Source organism: Podarcis raffonei, chromosome 12 (genome assembly GCF_027172205.1).
Source record: "Podarcis raffonei isolate rPodRaf1 chromosome 12, rPodRaf1.pri, whole genome shotgun sequence".
NCBI lineage: Eukaryota > Metazoa > Chordata > Lepidosauria > Squamata > Lacertidae > Podarcis > Podarcis raffonei.
The window spans coordinates 30,475,385-30,491,107 of NC_070613.1; the positions used below are offsets into that span (position 1 = coordinate 30,475,385).

The following is a 15,723-nucleotide window of genomic DNA, read 5'->3' on the forward strand; positions in this document are numbered from 1 at the left end:
AAGTAAATATTCATATATGTCACCTTAAAATAATGTGTGGGATAGTTAAAAATGTTTTTGTTGAAATCTTTTCTATTTAAAGTTTGAAGTGCATTCTAACTCAATATTAATTGGCATTAATGCTGCTTCTTTCCTCCTTCAGCCCTTGCTATTGAGATCAGGTGCAAGCCTAGCTCTGTAAAAACCCTCCAGTAATGCAATCGGGTTTCTTGCCCTGGTCACCCTTCCTTTTCTGCTTTGCAAGGGATGAATTACTTACTAGTATTTGTTTTTTATATGTGCCTTAATATCCATAGCTTGGATGTTTTAGAGATATCGTAAGCGTTGTTCAGCTGCAGAGAGTGTTTTCTGCATGTGACATTGAATGCGACGAAATGTTGTCATACCTACATTCATTCTGTTGCTTTGCATGCTAAAAAAAAAAAGGAAATACAGAAAGTGCTGGTTTTTATTTTAGAGAGAAACATGCGCATGATCCAGATCCAAGAAAATATGGCAGAACAGAAGAAAATTAAGGATAAGCTGGAGAACGAACAGGAAAAACTTCATGTAGAATATAACAAGGTAAATGATGTGTTTCATTTTTTTTTTATTAAATATTTATTGGCATTTTCAAGAAACACACAACAAACAAACAAAAAATAAACAGAACAAAAAAAAAACACACACAAAAATACATAATATCCAAAACTAAACAACAAAAAAATAGAAAAAACACATGAAGTTTCTGATACTTATTATTCTTAACCTTATTTCTCAGACCTCCTCACACCTCCCCTTCTTGTATTCCAATTTAAATTGACAGTTCAGCAAGTCCTTAACTTATTTCTTTACCTTAACTTAAACATTTGTTCTAACATACTATTGTTTTACTTTACTTCTTTTTTCCATTTCCTCAATTTATTTTTAACAGCCTTATTTTCAATTAATTTAAAAAGAAAAAACCAATTTTACCTTATTAAAATCACACATCAATACTTATACCTCATTAATTATTCTTAAACCTTTTTCCTAAAGTCGACCAAAATTTCCCTTCCACGATTTACCCAATTTCCTTACCACTAACAAAATAAAAAAAAAAGCAAATTATCCTTATGTACCCTTTGGATTCCCAACCTCCACCCACCCTTTTCCCGGTTCCAGTCCCCAACCAATATCCATCAGTCTTTATGTTATTTATTTAGCCTGGAGATCTCACGTCCGAGGCCCTTATATCTCTCTCAGTTCCTTTCTGCCGGTCTCTTTGATAGTCCTTGATGTTAAGCCCCAAGTCTCGGAGGGGCTCCGGCCCAACAGAATCCATGTTGCTTCCAGCCAGTCCTCCATACTTAAAAGCAAAGCCTATGGGGTGCTCCAACTCTTGTTTCAAATTTCTTTCAGATCCAGATGTCCCCAAAGCTCCAGCTTTCACCTTCAACAAATTTGTAATCCTCAGGTCTTCAGATCTCCTCCAAAGGGGATCTCTCCATTTTCCAGACTCCCATTCAGACCAGGCTTTCCACATCCAATTTTTATTGTCCTTTTTTATCATCATGTCAGGCCTCATATTGTAACTCTCCTTTGACTCCTGCAAATCTCCTGCTCCTCCTTCATTTTCTTCAAAAACATCATATTGCTCCATCGTATCTACACTTTCAGTTTCATTTATTTGTTCAGTTGAATAGGCTTCCTGTTTCAAGTCCTTATCAGGCTCAAAACTATTGTTTACTGTCCAGTGTAGTAGTGATACCTTTGTAGACAAAGCATTGTATTCGTCTTGCAAGTTTCCCAAGACAACGAGTGCTCTGTCCAATTCTGCTTGGATTTTGCATACTCCAGCCATTTTTGTGATGTAGTGTCCCTATTACCCCTCTAGGGGGATTTTAGTTCCTTAATGTTCCTTTCAGCTCAAAACCAAAAGTCCAGTTATTTTGTATCAGCCCTCCTTATTTTCAACAAAGTTATACCAAATAAACCAGGAAAAACAGCAGAAACAATGTTCTCTTTTTCCAGCTGACAACTAGCTGACTAACAGCTCACTTGACAGCTGTCAAAATCTTCAATACAACAGGCTTTCTCATAGGACGTTCCCGGGTCTCGGGGGGGTGAAATTTCAGCTCCCAAAATTCTTTTTATCCTCCAGTAAATCTTCTTATAGTGTCAAAACCGTGAAGTCAGGATCTTTCATTAAAAAACAAGAAACAGATTCTCTCGACCTTAGCTGCCCAGTCCTTTGCTTTAAATTGTTTACAAAGAGGGGGGGGGGTGGACTTCCTTTTTAGCCCCTTCCCGCTCGTTCCAAATCCAAAATTAAAAATTTTTTAAGGTTCCAATCTCCGTATTACTCACGGGTTTATGTTTTAGAGTCCGATCGGTCTTGGAAGAAGTTGGCGCTCTCTGTCAATGGCTTGCGGCTTCACTCCGTAGGCGAGGGAGTACTCTCAGCACCACGCCTCACCCTGCCTCCGTTCCGAAGCCTTTAAAAAGGCTCCGTCGCGGATTGGGGGGGCGCAAATGGTGCCCGCCGAGTCTCTATGTTCACAGGCATCCGCGCCTGTGATTTTAAGGGTCTCCGCTTCGCCGCAGCGGCCAGACCCAGACGCTACGGAGCCGATTCCCTCCGGAGCTCGGAGGGAATCCGCCATTAAACAATGGCGCCAACCCGGAAGTCCCGTAAATGATGTGTTTCAAACAATGCAAATCGTATGCTGTATTTAAAATAAAACTATAGTTAGAAAACCATTGACTTCCACTAAAACCCATCTTAAATCAAATGGTCGTTCAGTAACCGTCACCTGCTGTTCACGAAAAGATTAAGATGTTTCTCAGAGGTTCTCATCTATACAGCTTTTCTCAGTCTGGTATCAAGAGCCTGACTCTTGCTTGTTGTGCGCATCTGCTTGCTATCATGAGCATAAAAAGTTGCTTGCGTTGAGGTGTTCCCTTAGAGCTTTAGGGTAACTGTGAGGAGGAATTCCAAGTCCTAGCTTTAATCATGGGGATGGCAGAGTCCGGGATTGCCAAATTATTTTTTATTTGCTTTACTCACAGAAAATATTCAAGCAGCTTACGGACATAATAGAAATACTAAAATGACAATAAAAAACAAAGTAAAAAGATGGGAACATTAACATAGGTCTTGACCGGGCAGTTGCCTCTGCTCATGTGGGCTCCTTATTCCTATCCATTCAGTAACCATGAATTTGGTCCATCTAGTCCAGTATTTTTTATTTGGATTCACAGCAGCTCTCCAGGATCTTACGAAGAAGTCTTTCACACCACCTGTTTATCTGCTTCTTTGGCGATGTCAGTAATTGAACTTACGATCTTTTGTCTTCAAAGCATGTGTAGTTTTATCACCAACTGTGGTTCTTCCCATACGGTCACCAGGCAGCAGCTGTCAGTAATTTTACCTAGTGAACCACTTTGTTGACCACCACTGTATGCAACTTTAGATATTTGGGATGTTGGTGACGTGTTTTTCCTGTTAGGTTGATGTAAACAGAAGTATTTATTTGAAATACCGTCAGTGGATACTTTGGGGATATTTGAGGGAAGCCTTCAATGTTGCAGCGACTGCTGTGTGAATACACACATGTATGCCACACTGATCACAAGGAATGGAAGACATGACTAGAGAATTCAATGCTGCCTATTGTATTGCCGTTCTTATTTGTTCTCAAAAAGACATGGCCGTGCATTCACGCACACCCATGAAAGTAATGATAGTTGTTGGAATTGTCAAAAAATAAATAGTAGTCTGGAGGAGAGAACATCATTCCCAGTTACACTTAAAAAATGTGACAAGGCTTCATATTTTCTTATTTCAAGTGTGCAGATGTATAGCTCTGAAATCTTGATTCCCTGTGTAGAAAAACCTGGCACCTCTTTACAGATGGAAATAACAGAGTGGAACTGTTTTGATGTTTCTTGACTGCCATTATAGTCTTATTGTCAGACAAAATTACTTTAGGTTCTCCCTTACTAACCAGATGGATGCCCATGTTTTCTTTCTGGTGTTATTGAATGGCTGATTAACTTTACTGATTTCAGTTGCATTGACATGAGTGAACAATTTTATTATTTAATTACCTCTCATAGAAAAGGGTTTCATAAGTAAAGAATGCCTCCTCCTGGATACGAGGTACGAAATAACTTCCACAGTATTTTTCACTGCTTTGTTTTTTAGTTGTGTGAGTCTTTAGAAGAACTTCAGAACGTGAATGCAAAGCTACGAAATGAAGGACAAGGAATATGGGCTGTGCTTGGTAGAATAATTGGGCAGGTTGGTTTTTCCCATTGTTTTTCTCCTCCCCTCTTTCCTTATATCTTATTTATTTATGGGTCATATGAGTCCTAAAAATAGGGTTTTCTCTTTGTTACTGTCACTTTTTTTAGGCTGAAAAGATACATTTGATAAAGTCCTGGCCTTATTCTGCAGATAATGATTTCTGATTGAAATGTATATAGGGCTCTGCGCCTACCTACTGGGAAACTGCAGCCTAATTTTGTTTTTGGATTAGCTATCTTGTTTGCAAAATTCTTTCATTTGGTGTAACTGATTGACCTGTCATTTGTGATGAAGCTAAACCTGAAGCATGAGTTAATCTAACCACATTCTTTGCTATCCCCCCCCCCCACTGTAGCTTTCAAAGAGCAGGTTTTCTTAGGGTATATTGTTTTCTTCCCCCCTGTTTTCTGAATATGCAACTGAAAGCATATGTAATTTGCTATAGTTTTAAATGAATTATGCATATGGGAATGTCCTTAATAGGAAGTAAAGAATATTAGGGTACAGCTGGTTGTTTTTTTTATAGGATTACTGATCATTTTGTCAGTTGTAAAAAAGTGAATGCTGTCGCTTCCCAATTATTAAATTCATTAGCTTCTAAAGAGTACAGTATTGCACTTGTAAACCAGCAGAATCAAATATCTTGATATGGTTATGTTTTCAGCTACATTAAAAGAGCTCAATGAACACTTTACACAGCTTGGTGCCTGTTGTACAGCTGCTTCTCCCGTTCTACAAACAGTGGAAGTTATATGGCACTTTGTATCTGAAAGATTGATGAATTTCGCTGGCTTTTTCTTTTAGTGCTTCCCAATTCATCCTTCACTGAGGCTTATATCTGGTATTCAGTGCAGTTAGCAGATTCCTCAAGAAAGTGGGAGCCTTTTATGTGTCATTCCAATATATAATCAGATCTTAGCTTTTGTTTTTGTTTTTGTCTGACTCCTTAGTTGGCTTTCTAAGATTATAAAATGTTAAAATGATCTTTTAAGAAACTGGACCATTGGCTGGCTCTGTTTTTTGTAATTATCCTTGGTTTTGTGCTAAGTGTTAATTCAACACAAGAATTAGCAAGGTTTTACAAAGTGCTTGATGGTTCTGTGAAACTGGCCCAGATGATTCATATAACCTGGTTTTTTATGGGCCTTTCATACATATGGGAGTCAGAATTTAAGTTTGTTAATAAGAAGTTCATCCCTTTTAAAAAGAAAAGGGAGGGGGAATCAAATTTTCACAAATATGTTTCCTGGTGCAATCATTTAATAATAATAAAAAACAAGTAGTTTCATTTGCACAGCTTGCATGACACTTTTTTCCAGTTGGTTGAACAGATGCAGGCCCACAGGGCCACTGAGAAATGACTTTGATAGATGGTTGCTGTCTGTGAAGCTAGCATACTGCAGATTAGTAGAAACCCGAAGAGAATCTCTCCTGCTTTGTGCAGAGTTTGGTCCAATAAGATAATTTTTCTAATTAACCTATGGAGCACCACTGTAGCAGGGATGGTGAGGAAAATAAACTGCCTCAATATTCTTTCGTGAAGTGTAGTGGATTTTTCTTTTTTCTTTTTCTTTTTAACCTTCTAAACCAGCTTGTCCTTGTCTGTCTCTGTTAAAGCTCCCTCTGTTAAAGGGGGGAAAGTTAAAAAGCCAGGGCTTTAATGTCTTTGGTTTCTCTCTCTCTCTCTTTTGCATTGGAAAATATGTGAATGCAATTTCATTTCTCATAGGGCTCACTTGGGGACAGAATATATAGTGTAGTCATTTTTGCAGCCTGACTAAGCAGTTTCCTCTCCTAACTTTTAGTATATTGGGCACAGCCAAATTTTGATTGCTGAGCAGTAAATGAGGGGGAATGGTATGTTAAATATGTCTCTCACAAATTATCCTGTATTCCTTCAAACCCAATAGAAATTGAACATACCAGCAATTTTGCGAGCACCCAAGGAAAGAAAACCGAGTAAAAAGGAGGGTGGAACCCAGAAGACTACAACCCTCCCTGCAGTTCTCTATAGGCAAGTAGTAGAAACAGCACAATAGACATAGATTATGGATAGAGTAAGAGACCTTTATAAGTAATTTTTTTATTCCAAACAACTGAATAAAACGTCTTTACTCCTGGACACCACTGTTGTAAGGCAGCTAACTTGATTCATTTTAAATCATTTTTTTAAAAAACATTATAACTGTCTTCAGAGTCGCAGACATCATTACTGAGATTTTCTCTATCCATTGGCAGCACTTCAGAAGGAAATTCCTTTTATACCTGAGATTTTAATCTGTTTTGTGATATGTGGTTGAGAACCTTCAAACATTAAAAGTTTTGCATTTAAAATCGACCAGCAAGATCTGAATGAAATTATTATGAACTTAAACGGTTTATTAAGCCCTAATATAACAAAGCATATTTGATCCTCAAGTCTAGTATTTTTCATAATTCAGGTTAATATATTGTTGAGTAATTGATGTATTTACTCATTGTTATATGTTTAGTTCTTTTTACCATTTACCATTATGGTTGGTTTTTAAAAAAAAATAAAAAATTTGTTACAAGTATTGAAACATATATTCCATATAAAAGCTACCTTTCTTCAAGATAAAATACAATTATATAACAGTTAGAATATTTACTCACTGTATTTACTCACTTTAACCATTCAGATTGGTCATACCCAGTGACAAAGAGTTCTTTGTAAGTGCAACAACTGGGTCCATATTTGGTTAACCAGTTCAAATGCATTTGAAGATTTATGAAATGCCCTCAATTTGGCTAATAAAAAGTATCTCCTTAAATTTTCAGTGACTAGCAAAAATCAGTCTAGCAATCTCTAGAAGTATTTAATACTACCTTGTGTTTCTTTGTGGGGAGCATTTGACTGCATTATGTCCTATTACAACCACAAATGCTTTTAGGAACATGAAAACATCCTTGCTTGATCTGTCTCCATCAGTGACTTGCCAGCTATTTTTGAAGAGCTCTCAGTGGATAATGATAGTGGTAGCCATCTCTTGTTTGTTTCCTGTATCCAGTAGTCAGAAGTATACACTTTCTAGATGTGAATATACCCAGTTATCTATTGTGGCTAATAGCCATTGATGCCACAGCCCTCCATGAATTTGCCCAAAGCTTTAAAAAAGCCATTTAAACTAGTGGTCATCACCATGTCTTGTGGCAATGACTTCTACCTGTTAATTTTGCGTGGTGAGACGAAATACTTCCCTGAATCTTATGCTAGTTAACTTCAGTATATTTAAAATTATCCACTCTTGTCACATGGTTCACATTTTTATGAATTGCTGAATTTTCTCTGTTGAATGTTAATTTGTTCTGGGATGATGTTTACCAAATGGGGGTACCTCTGCTGGATGACCTTGTGGACTTGATGTACAAGTGATTAAAAAATGTTGCTGCTGAACTTTTTTTTACATGACTAGCATGTCCAAGGATGAGGGTGTTTTCCATCACAACGGTTATTTTTATTTTACTGCATATTTGCTTCGTCTTGATTCTGACATAAAATGTTTTATTTGCAATCCTTCATTAATTTACAATAATAATACATCCTTTGTAAAATACAAATATCATTACAATTAAATTGCATTCATTCTCCCAGCAACTATTCAAAGTAAGTGAATAGTTTAAAGTAAGTGAATTCAAAGGATATTATTTTTACCGATGAGGATTTAAGTTTGAACTATTTTATTTGCAGACCCCTGTGGTTTTCTAATAGCTGGTGAGGGATTTAAATTCAGGCCAACCTTCTGCCTTCAGGACCAAACCTGCCTCAATGTGAATAAAAATATATCAGAAGTCACAAATATCTAGCAAACATTAGGGAAATATTAACGATGGCTTGGATCCAGAGAAGTGCTTAGTTTCACTTGCACAACAGGGCTTTGCCATCTCCTTCTTTCTGGTGCAGTGCCTTAATGCCCGCCCGCTCTGCACCCCCTGGCTGCTCATGAGGGACTGGAGACCCTTCAAAACATTGTGGGATGTGATGTGAAGGGCCACTGGAGTGGGGAATTAGCTGAAATTGAGGACCACCCTTTGCACAAACGGAAATGCCTTCTGCTCATGCATGGGGTTCTCTGGATCTTACCCCATGTAAACATTGAGATGATTCAGTAAAGTATATGCATTATCTCAAATGAAACTTTTTTCCTGCATTTCCAAGTTGTGGGATTTGCAAGAAGAACCATGATCAACACCTCCTTTTGCTGTGTGATACTTGTAAACTCCATTATCATCTTGGATGTCTGGACCCTCCACTTTCAAGGATGCCAAGGAAGACTAAAAACAGTTACTGGTAAGAATATTGTAAATGCATTGTACTACAAATATGAGGGCCTCAGTCTATCAGGGGTTTTTCTATTCCCAAGGTTTTTGTTCTGTGTCTTTATCAGCAAGGATTTTTTTTAATGAAAGTTTGAGTTCCATATTGATTGTTGACTATATTTGCAAAACAAATATCAACCCTTTCATCACTTATTGGTACCTTGGGTTTATTTTGTTTCCTTTAAAAAAACTGACTGTGGACTAATGAAGGAGGGAAGACCCCTTTTCAACCCAAGGGCCTCATTCCTGCATAGGCAACTTTCCAGAGGCCACATGCCAGAGGCAAACATGGGCAGAGCAACCATTGTGAATTGTACTCTTGTATGTAGAATGGTAAAGCTGGAAGGGACCACGAGGGTCATCTGGTGCAACCCCATGCAATGCAGGGTTCTTTTGCCCAGCATGGGGCTTGAACCTACAACCCACAACCCTGGGGTTAACCGTCTCATGCATTACCAGCTAAGCTGTAGACTAGGATAGTTTTTCTTTTCCCTGTTCAGGATAGTAAGGTGCATCACTGGAGTTCAAGGGTTCATTATAGCTAGATAGGAACACTAAAGCAGGACTGGCAAGTGGGGCATGGCTGTGGAGGGTGTATTACCTGGGGAAACGCCAAAAGCCAAATGAGACGCCAAACGGCCACATTTGTCTCCTGGGTCTGAGCTTTCACATCAAGAAAGGGAATTTCTCACTGTTGTTTTACTTTTACACTGTTAGGGGAAATTGTACTAACCCTAAATATAGGTAATGCTATCTAAGATTATTGTTTTACCTAGAGTCTGAAATGAGCATTACATTGTGGCTTGAATCCCTGGCTATATGAGACCGCTGGTTAGTGTTAATGTCATCAGTTCTTTTATTGCTAATTAAGGTGAGAAGGAATTCAGTCCTCAGAAAGGCTGTGCATGTTCCCACAATTTGTTTCTAATGCTGTAATTGTGTGGTACCAATGTTGTGTCTACACTTTTCCCGGGATTTTTGCAGAATTTTAAAGATGATTGGATCATCCACATTATTTCATACACTATTTGATCTATATTATAGTGATCCAAACAGCATTCTCCCTTATTTCCATTAGGTGTTTCCATTTGGTAATTCTGAATTGACCAGAAGCATATTGCAAAATGTTGCTGTGAGTCCCAAACTCAAGACTTGGTTTAGCAATCATTTTGTGAATTCCATGTAACTAGAAACTGGTGATGTACAGATGCCAAAAACGAGTTGGTAATAGTAGCCAAACATTAACAGTTCAGTTTGCTCATATGAACTGGTATGAGTACTAGGATAAAATTCTATTACAGCAGTATTTCAAGCATCTATATAGCTTATATGTCTTAAAGAATTTTTTGAATTTCAACAACTACTAACACTTGGGAAAGTTAGTAGTCATATTCTTGTACTATTCAGGTCTTGGGTTTTGTTCTGGTTTTGTCATATTGTAACGTAACTGAGAAATAAGTTGAGGTTATGCGATGGTAAGTAGCTCAATTTTCAGTGGCTTCCATTACAATGTACGGAACACAATAAAGGAGTGGCAGTCTTTGACACTGCTACAGGACATCAGTTGCTTACATAGAGTGGACTGAACGTTGCAGCACTTGAGAACACCTGATGTGGGCAATATCTTCGTTCCACTTCTGACAGTGGATGTCATCTTTCTTGCACTGAGTTGCAGTATGTAGTTCTGCAATAAACACACCTCCTTGCTTTACATGGTCCTACTATAATCAAGACTATTTAGTTCCACAAACCATTTATATTTATGTTTAAACATAAATCATAGAATTGTGGAGTTTCAAGGGACCCCCTGTTTGGCTGGTGCAGGAGGACTTATTTCCTCTTCTTTCCTTTCCTCTCCCCCCACCCTTGGTACACCCCCCAGAAATTTGCTCTCTCTAGAACTAATTTAGAGGGAGTGGAGCAGGTTGGGTGGCATGAGAGAGAAAGACTAAATTCCATTCTCCTTATGGGCATCAGGTGCCAGCAGAGTTGCAGTGTTGGATGTGATCCCTATTTCTCAATCAGAGCACCCTCCGTCATTGCCCTTGAAGATGACTTGGAAATTTCAATTTGTCCAAAGTGCAGCTGTTTGTGTTTCCCTTTAGAACCCATATAACTGTTCTAAAACAAAGCTGCCTTGATTGTGCATTTGTTTCTGAGCCAAATTCAATGGGCTCATGTAGTCCTAAATGACTAAGGCCCCAAATATCAGAAGGATGTTATCCTTCCCTCTCTTACAGACCCCCTCTGGTTTTATGATCAGGAGAGGGGGCCCTCTTGATAGTTCCACCATCCTCAAGAGTTCAGGAGGTGGTGACCTGGGAGAGGGCATTCTGTGTAGCAGCTCCTAGGTTGTGCATTTCCCTTCCCACAGAGATACATCTGGCACCTTCGTTATACAGCTTTCATCTTAAACTGAAGGCACATCTGTTTGCCCTAGTCTTTGACACTTGGGATATATGCTTTTGGAACCCACCCTGTTCTTTTGACTGTGAAACCATCAAGTAAAATATGTACTTTTTGGGTTAGGTCTATATATTCTGAGTGAGATTCAGCTGATTAACTATCCTGAGATTCTTCACATCTATTATTTTAGTGTGCAGTTGTAAATAACTTTAACTGGGAACAAGTCCTGAGTAATAGTTTGTATTAAATTATGTTTTGGACCATATATTTATCAGAGAAGACCTTGAAAACGTAACTGCAGAAAATACTTGTATTTCCCTGGTTACACACACCCTCATTGTATGGTGTACCCTCTTTTATTCTCTGAATACTCTTCTTCTTTTCATGATTAGAAATGAGAGGAGAAGGGTCGTCCCTGCAAGATAACTTTAATTTAGGGGTAGCTCCTTTAGCTTCATTGCTTTCTAAGTGTCCGGACTTTTCTTGAATTTTCTGGTTTTCCCATTTACAAATTCACTGTCACTGCATCACATGTAAGCAAGGATGACTTCCAATGCCCAGATTATATTGCTGTTTAATCATATTGAAAAGGTTCATTTGGATCAAGAGGCCATAAAGCTATCAGATCAAGAGGACATAAACTGAATGTCTCAGTGGTAATAGGTCAGGGGGAGGTAGCAAGACTTTTCTTTCAAAAAGCTGGCATGTGTTTGCTATGAATTTCATGCTTCAGCTAGACTTCTGATCACAAACTTGTCTTTCCTTTTTAATTTAGCTAGGGTATATTCAGTGAGATAGGATGCTAAAAGAGAAACGGAGCCTTATTGATTGCATCCTTTTCATCTTTAGATATGTCTTTGTAACTTCTCTTCAAGATCAGTAGAAAGAATGTATAACTATATGTATTAAGTTCAACAGAACATTGTCCCTTCTGTTTGTAGTACACCTGGTGTTTCAAATGTTACTCCTGTTAACCCCTGGAACATCAGCTCTGTTCATTATATCTAGTATGTATGTAGTACCAATTTTTTTAATTTTTTTAATTTTTTTTTACTATTGATAGAATTTGGGTTGAAGTTGGTGATAGTGGTTGTTGGTGGCAGTTTGCAAACTGACACATTTCCTAATTGGATTTCTGGGCTGGGAGGCCAATAAGCTTCTATGTCATTGCCCTAACATGGTACATATATGATTGTAACAGGTTTGTATTGAGGAATAATGAAAATGCTGAAATTTATAGCTGAATGTAATATGTGCAGGAAGCTCTATAAATCGTAGGATTTATTGTCACATGTAAAAGGATTCAGTGGTTTGTGTTCTCCCTTTCCTTGTTCACAGCTTCTTCTTTACTTTATTCATTTCATGCTTGCATTATGTAGCTGTAACAATCCTTGGAAACGTGGGTTTTAATATACATTTTTTAAAAAGTCAATTTAGGAAGATTGACTTCTTTTCACAGGTTCCATAGACAGCATAACTTTTCCAGGCCTCATGAATGAAAGCATGAGAAAAAGGAATTGTGTATTACATATGTGTGCATGAGAAGGCACCAGCAATGCAAGTCAAATGCTCTGTTAGCAATGGAAACTATATAAGTGGATAATACAAGAGAGCAGTTCTGAGTGCGGACACAGTCAAATCGGGCCATTTTCCACTGTATTCTGTCTTTGCCATTTTAAAGAGGCCATTTCAACTATATTAGGAAATAGGTTCTTTATGCCACAAGTTAATACCGGCATAGGCCTTAATTTACTTTGTGGCAGAGAGGGCCTCAGGTTTTGCTTTTATATTAAACTTTGATTTCCAGTTACCCCAATTCTAAATATGCTTACTCAGAATGAATATGCACTGAATCCAGTGGGGCCTACTCTCTAGTGGAAGCTTTAGGATTGCAAACTGAAGGGGTTTGTAGCAGATTAACAGTGTCTCCTAGCCCCTGCAAAAAACAAAAAAGGGTTTAATAGTAAAGGTCCAGCAGAATTTCTGCTTTATTCACCTATAGAGTAAAATATGGACTCTAGTTGATAGGCATTATTGACATAGGCTTGTAGTCTCAATGTTTTCCATCACTGCAGTTGTTCAGAAACTATAATTGATTAACATTTGCAAATTACAGCTAGAATGCTTAAAATATTTGTTCCAAGAGCATCTTTGTCTGAATTAATTTTCTTAAGTATTCTAGGAGAATTTTATGTGTGACTAAAGTGTTGCCGATAGGGACTGCCCCCAAACTTATTTGCAGAAAGCTCTGGATTTATGCTAAATGGTATCTCATCATTAGTCCGTTTGTATAGGATTGTCTGTTTGAAGTAATTAATCGATTCCCCCCCTCTGCGAAGCAATTCTGTTTCCAATGAATGTTGGCTACTGGATCCTTTAATGGTGGAAGATGGAGAAGAGTCTTGCTGAGTGATATATATCTCTATACATGTACCGTGGCTTGGAACCCCAGAGCACAGGACAGAGTTAAGCTATTTTCCCCCAAAAGGCCTCTTCTCCCCTCACCCCAAACGCTCCTGTGCAAGCTGTTTTTAAACTTGAGTGTAAGTAGTAGCTTTTGGTATCATGGGATGTACCATTCAGAGAAGAAAGCAAAAGTCTTGTTGCATGTATAAGTCTTTCTCTTTGTATTTGGGGCTTTTTTACACTGTAAGAATTACCCTTTTCGGTCTTTGGCTCTTGCTTTTCAGCCTGCATGCTCTTATTTTGCTTTAGCAGCTGCTGTCTTGAGTTTGATTTTTTTTTTTTGTCCTCCCAGGCAGTGTTCAGAGTGCGACCAAGCAGGTAGCAGTGACATGGAAGCCGACATTGCCATGGAAACTTTACCAGATGGAACTAAGCGATCGAGGAGACAGATTAAGGAGCCAGTGAAATTTGTTCCACAGGATGTACCCCCAGAACCAAAGAAGATTCCTGTCAGAAACACGGTAAATGACAGCTCGGTCAGAGCAGCACAAATCTATCTCCTGTTTTTTAATTTATTTTTTTTAAGTGCCAAGAACCTCTATGTGAAAGATGAATGTAATTTATTATATTCTAGCTTTTTTCCCAAAGACATGTGAAACATGTTAGACATCAGATACTTGTTTCAGCTATGAAACATAAAATACCCTGAAGATTTTATTTTTAGGTTTATTTTATATATCTTTGACAATTAAAGTTTGCGAAGGGTGGCAGAAAATAAGCATATTTAAAAACATTAAAACTCACAAAGTGGTTCCTTACGAATTTCTAGTGGTAAGGAATAAATGCCCTTATTTTCATGTTGCATGTCCAGACTTCCGTTCTGCACATTCTGATAAATATTAACGCAACAGCACTTTCATACAAGGGTCACTGCTCTGTGTTCTGAGATGGTCATGTGTCAAAAGTAGGCCATGGAAATGTCTATACATATGAATATGTGTGCTCAAAATTTACAGTGGTGCCTCTGGTTACGAACTTAATTTGTTCTGGAGGTCCATTCTTAAGCTGAAACTGTTCTTATCCTGAGGCACACTTTCGCTAATGGGGCCTCCCACTGCGCGTGCGCCTCTGACGCACAATTTCCGTTCCCATCCTGGGGCAAAGTTCGCAACCAGGAGCAGCTACTTCCGGGTTAGCGGAGCTCGTAACCAGAAGCATGTGTAACCAGAAGCATTCATAACCAGAGGTACCACTGTATTCTGCCACGCCTATGAATGTGGAGGAAATGCAAGACACTTTCTTCTTGACAAAATGCTTCTGGGTGGGATCCAGTGCCATACTAGTGGACACAATGGGATTCCCCTTCCTTTGTCCATTGGCCCTCTGAAAAATACTTTGGGGCTGCTTGGGAGGCGGCAAAGTTCCGCTTGCACAAACAGGACACCACAGTTGGATATCTCCTGTGCTTACATTTACTTGGCTGGGTAAGTCATGCCTGTGCTTCTTTGAAGAAGCAAATTATTTCAGAGTAGTGGGTGGATGCATTTTCAGTATAATGGGTTTGGGTGGCTGTTTGTTCCTACCCCCTCCCGAACGCTGACATGCTTGCCTGGGACATAGAATGCTGGGAGGGTTTGCTTCCCTCTCTAATGGCAAAACAAAGTTACTTGATGCTTTTGCAAACTTTGTTCTGATGCTCTCAGGCGAAGGTGTATGAGAGAATTTTTATATTTATCCAGTAAATTTGTCTTGTGGCAAACGTGTTATGTATGCTGTAACTAATCTATTTTTAATGAGGTCTTACCGCAGCAGCTTGTCAAAGTTAGACAATAAACTTGAGTCACTTAAATCCCTCGTTCTGGGATGCTTGTGTGGTTTGCTTGCCTTGACAAGATTAACCTTCTCTGTGTAGACTGTGGCCTGCTGTGGGTGATTAAGTGCTATTTTATAGAAAACGTTCTCCGTCTAGTACTGTTTATATTGCCTTTATTAATGCATGACAGCATTCTGTGTTTCCGTTTAAGAAGAGGGAGTACTGTTCTGGATAAAAAAAGCAATTTGTGCTCTACCTCTTTAAAAAACAAAACAAAGAGCAAGCCCTCATGATTAAGGAGTGCATTTTGTCAAAACAATATTATTAATGTGTGTGTGTGTGTGTGTGTGTGTGTGTGTGAGAGAGAGAGAGAGAGAGAGAGAGAGAGAGAGAGAGAAATATACATAGATAATTGCAAAAACACCTGCCATTTGTTCTTGCTCTAGCCAGATGAGTTAGATGAATTTAAGTAGCAAAATGCCAATTCCAG

The 15,723-nt window shown here is 38.5% G+C and overlaps 1 protein-coding gene across 14 annotated transcripts in view; it reads left to right on the top strand.

Annotated features, from left to right (window-relative positions):
• The window catches only part of PHF14 (PHD finger protein 14), a 132,323-nt gene that overhangs the window by 30,763 nt on the left and 85,837 nt on the right, over positions 1–15,723 (top strand). For 13 of the 14 annotated variants that reach the window (XR_008327116.1, XR_008327114.1, XR_008327115.1 and 10 more), the window contains exons 10-14: positions 458–564; positions 4,169–4,264; positions 6,181–6,284; positions 8,448–8,579; positions 13,773–13,941. Coding sequence is in view for 10 of the 14 variants with exons in the window: in XM_053359526.1 (XP_053215501.1) it covers positions 458–564; positions 4,169–4,264; positions 6,181–6,284; positions 8,448–8,579; positions 13,773–13,941 (608 nt within the window). In the remaining 4 variants the exon portion in view is untranslated. Of the gene's footprint in view, positions 1–457; positions 565–4,168; positions 4,265–6,180; positions 6,289–8,447; positions 8,580–13,772; positions 13,942–15,723 lie in introns of all 14 variants that reach the window. The other variant, XM_053359530.1, reaches the window with a different exon arrangement.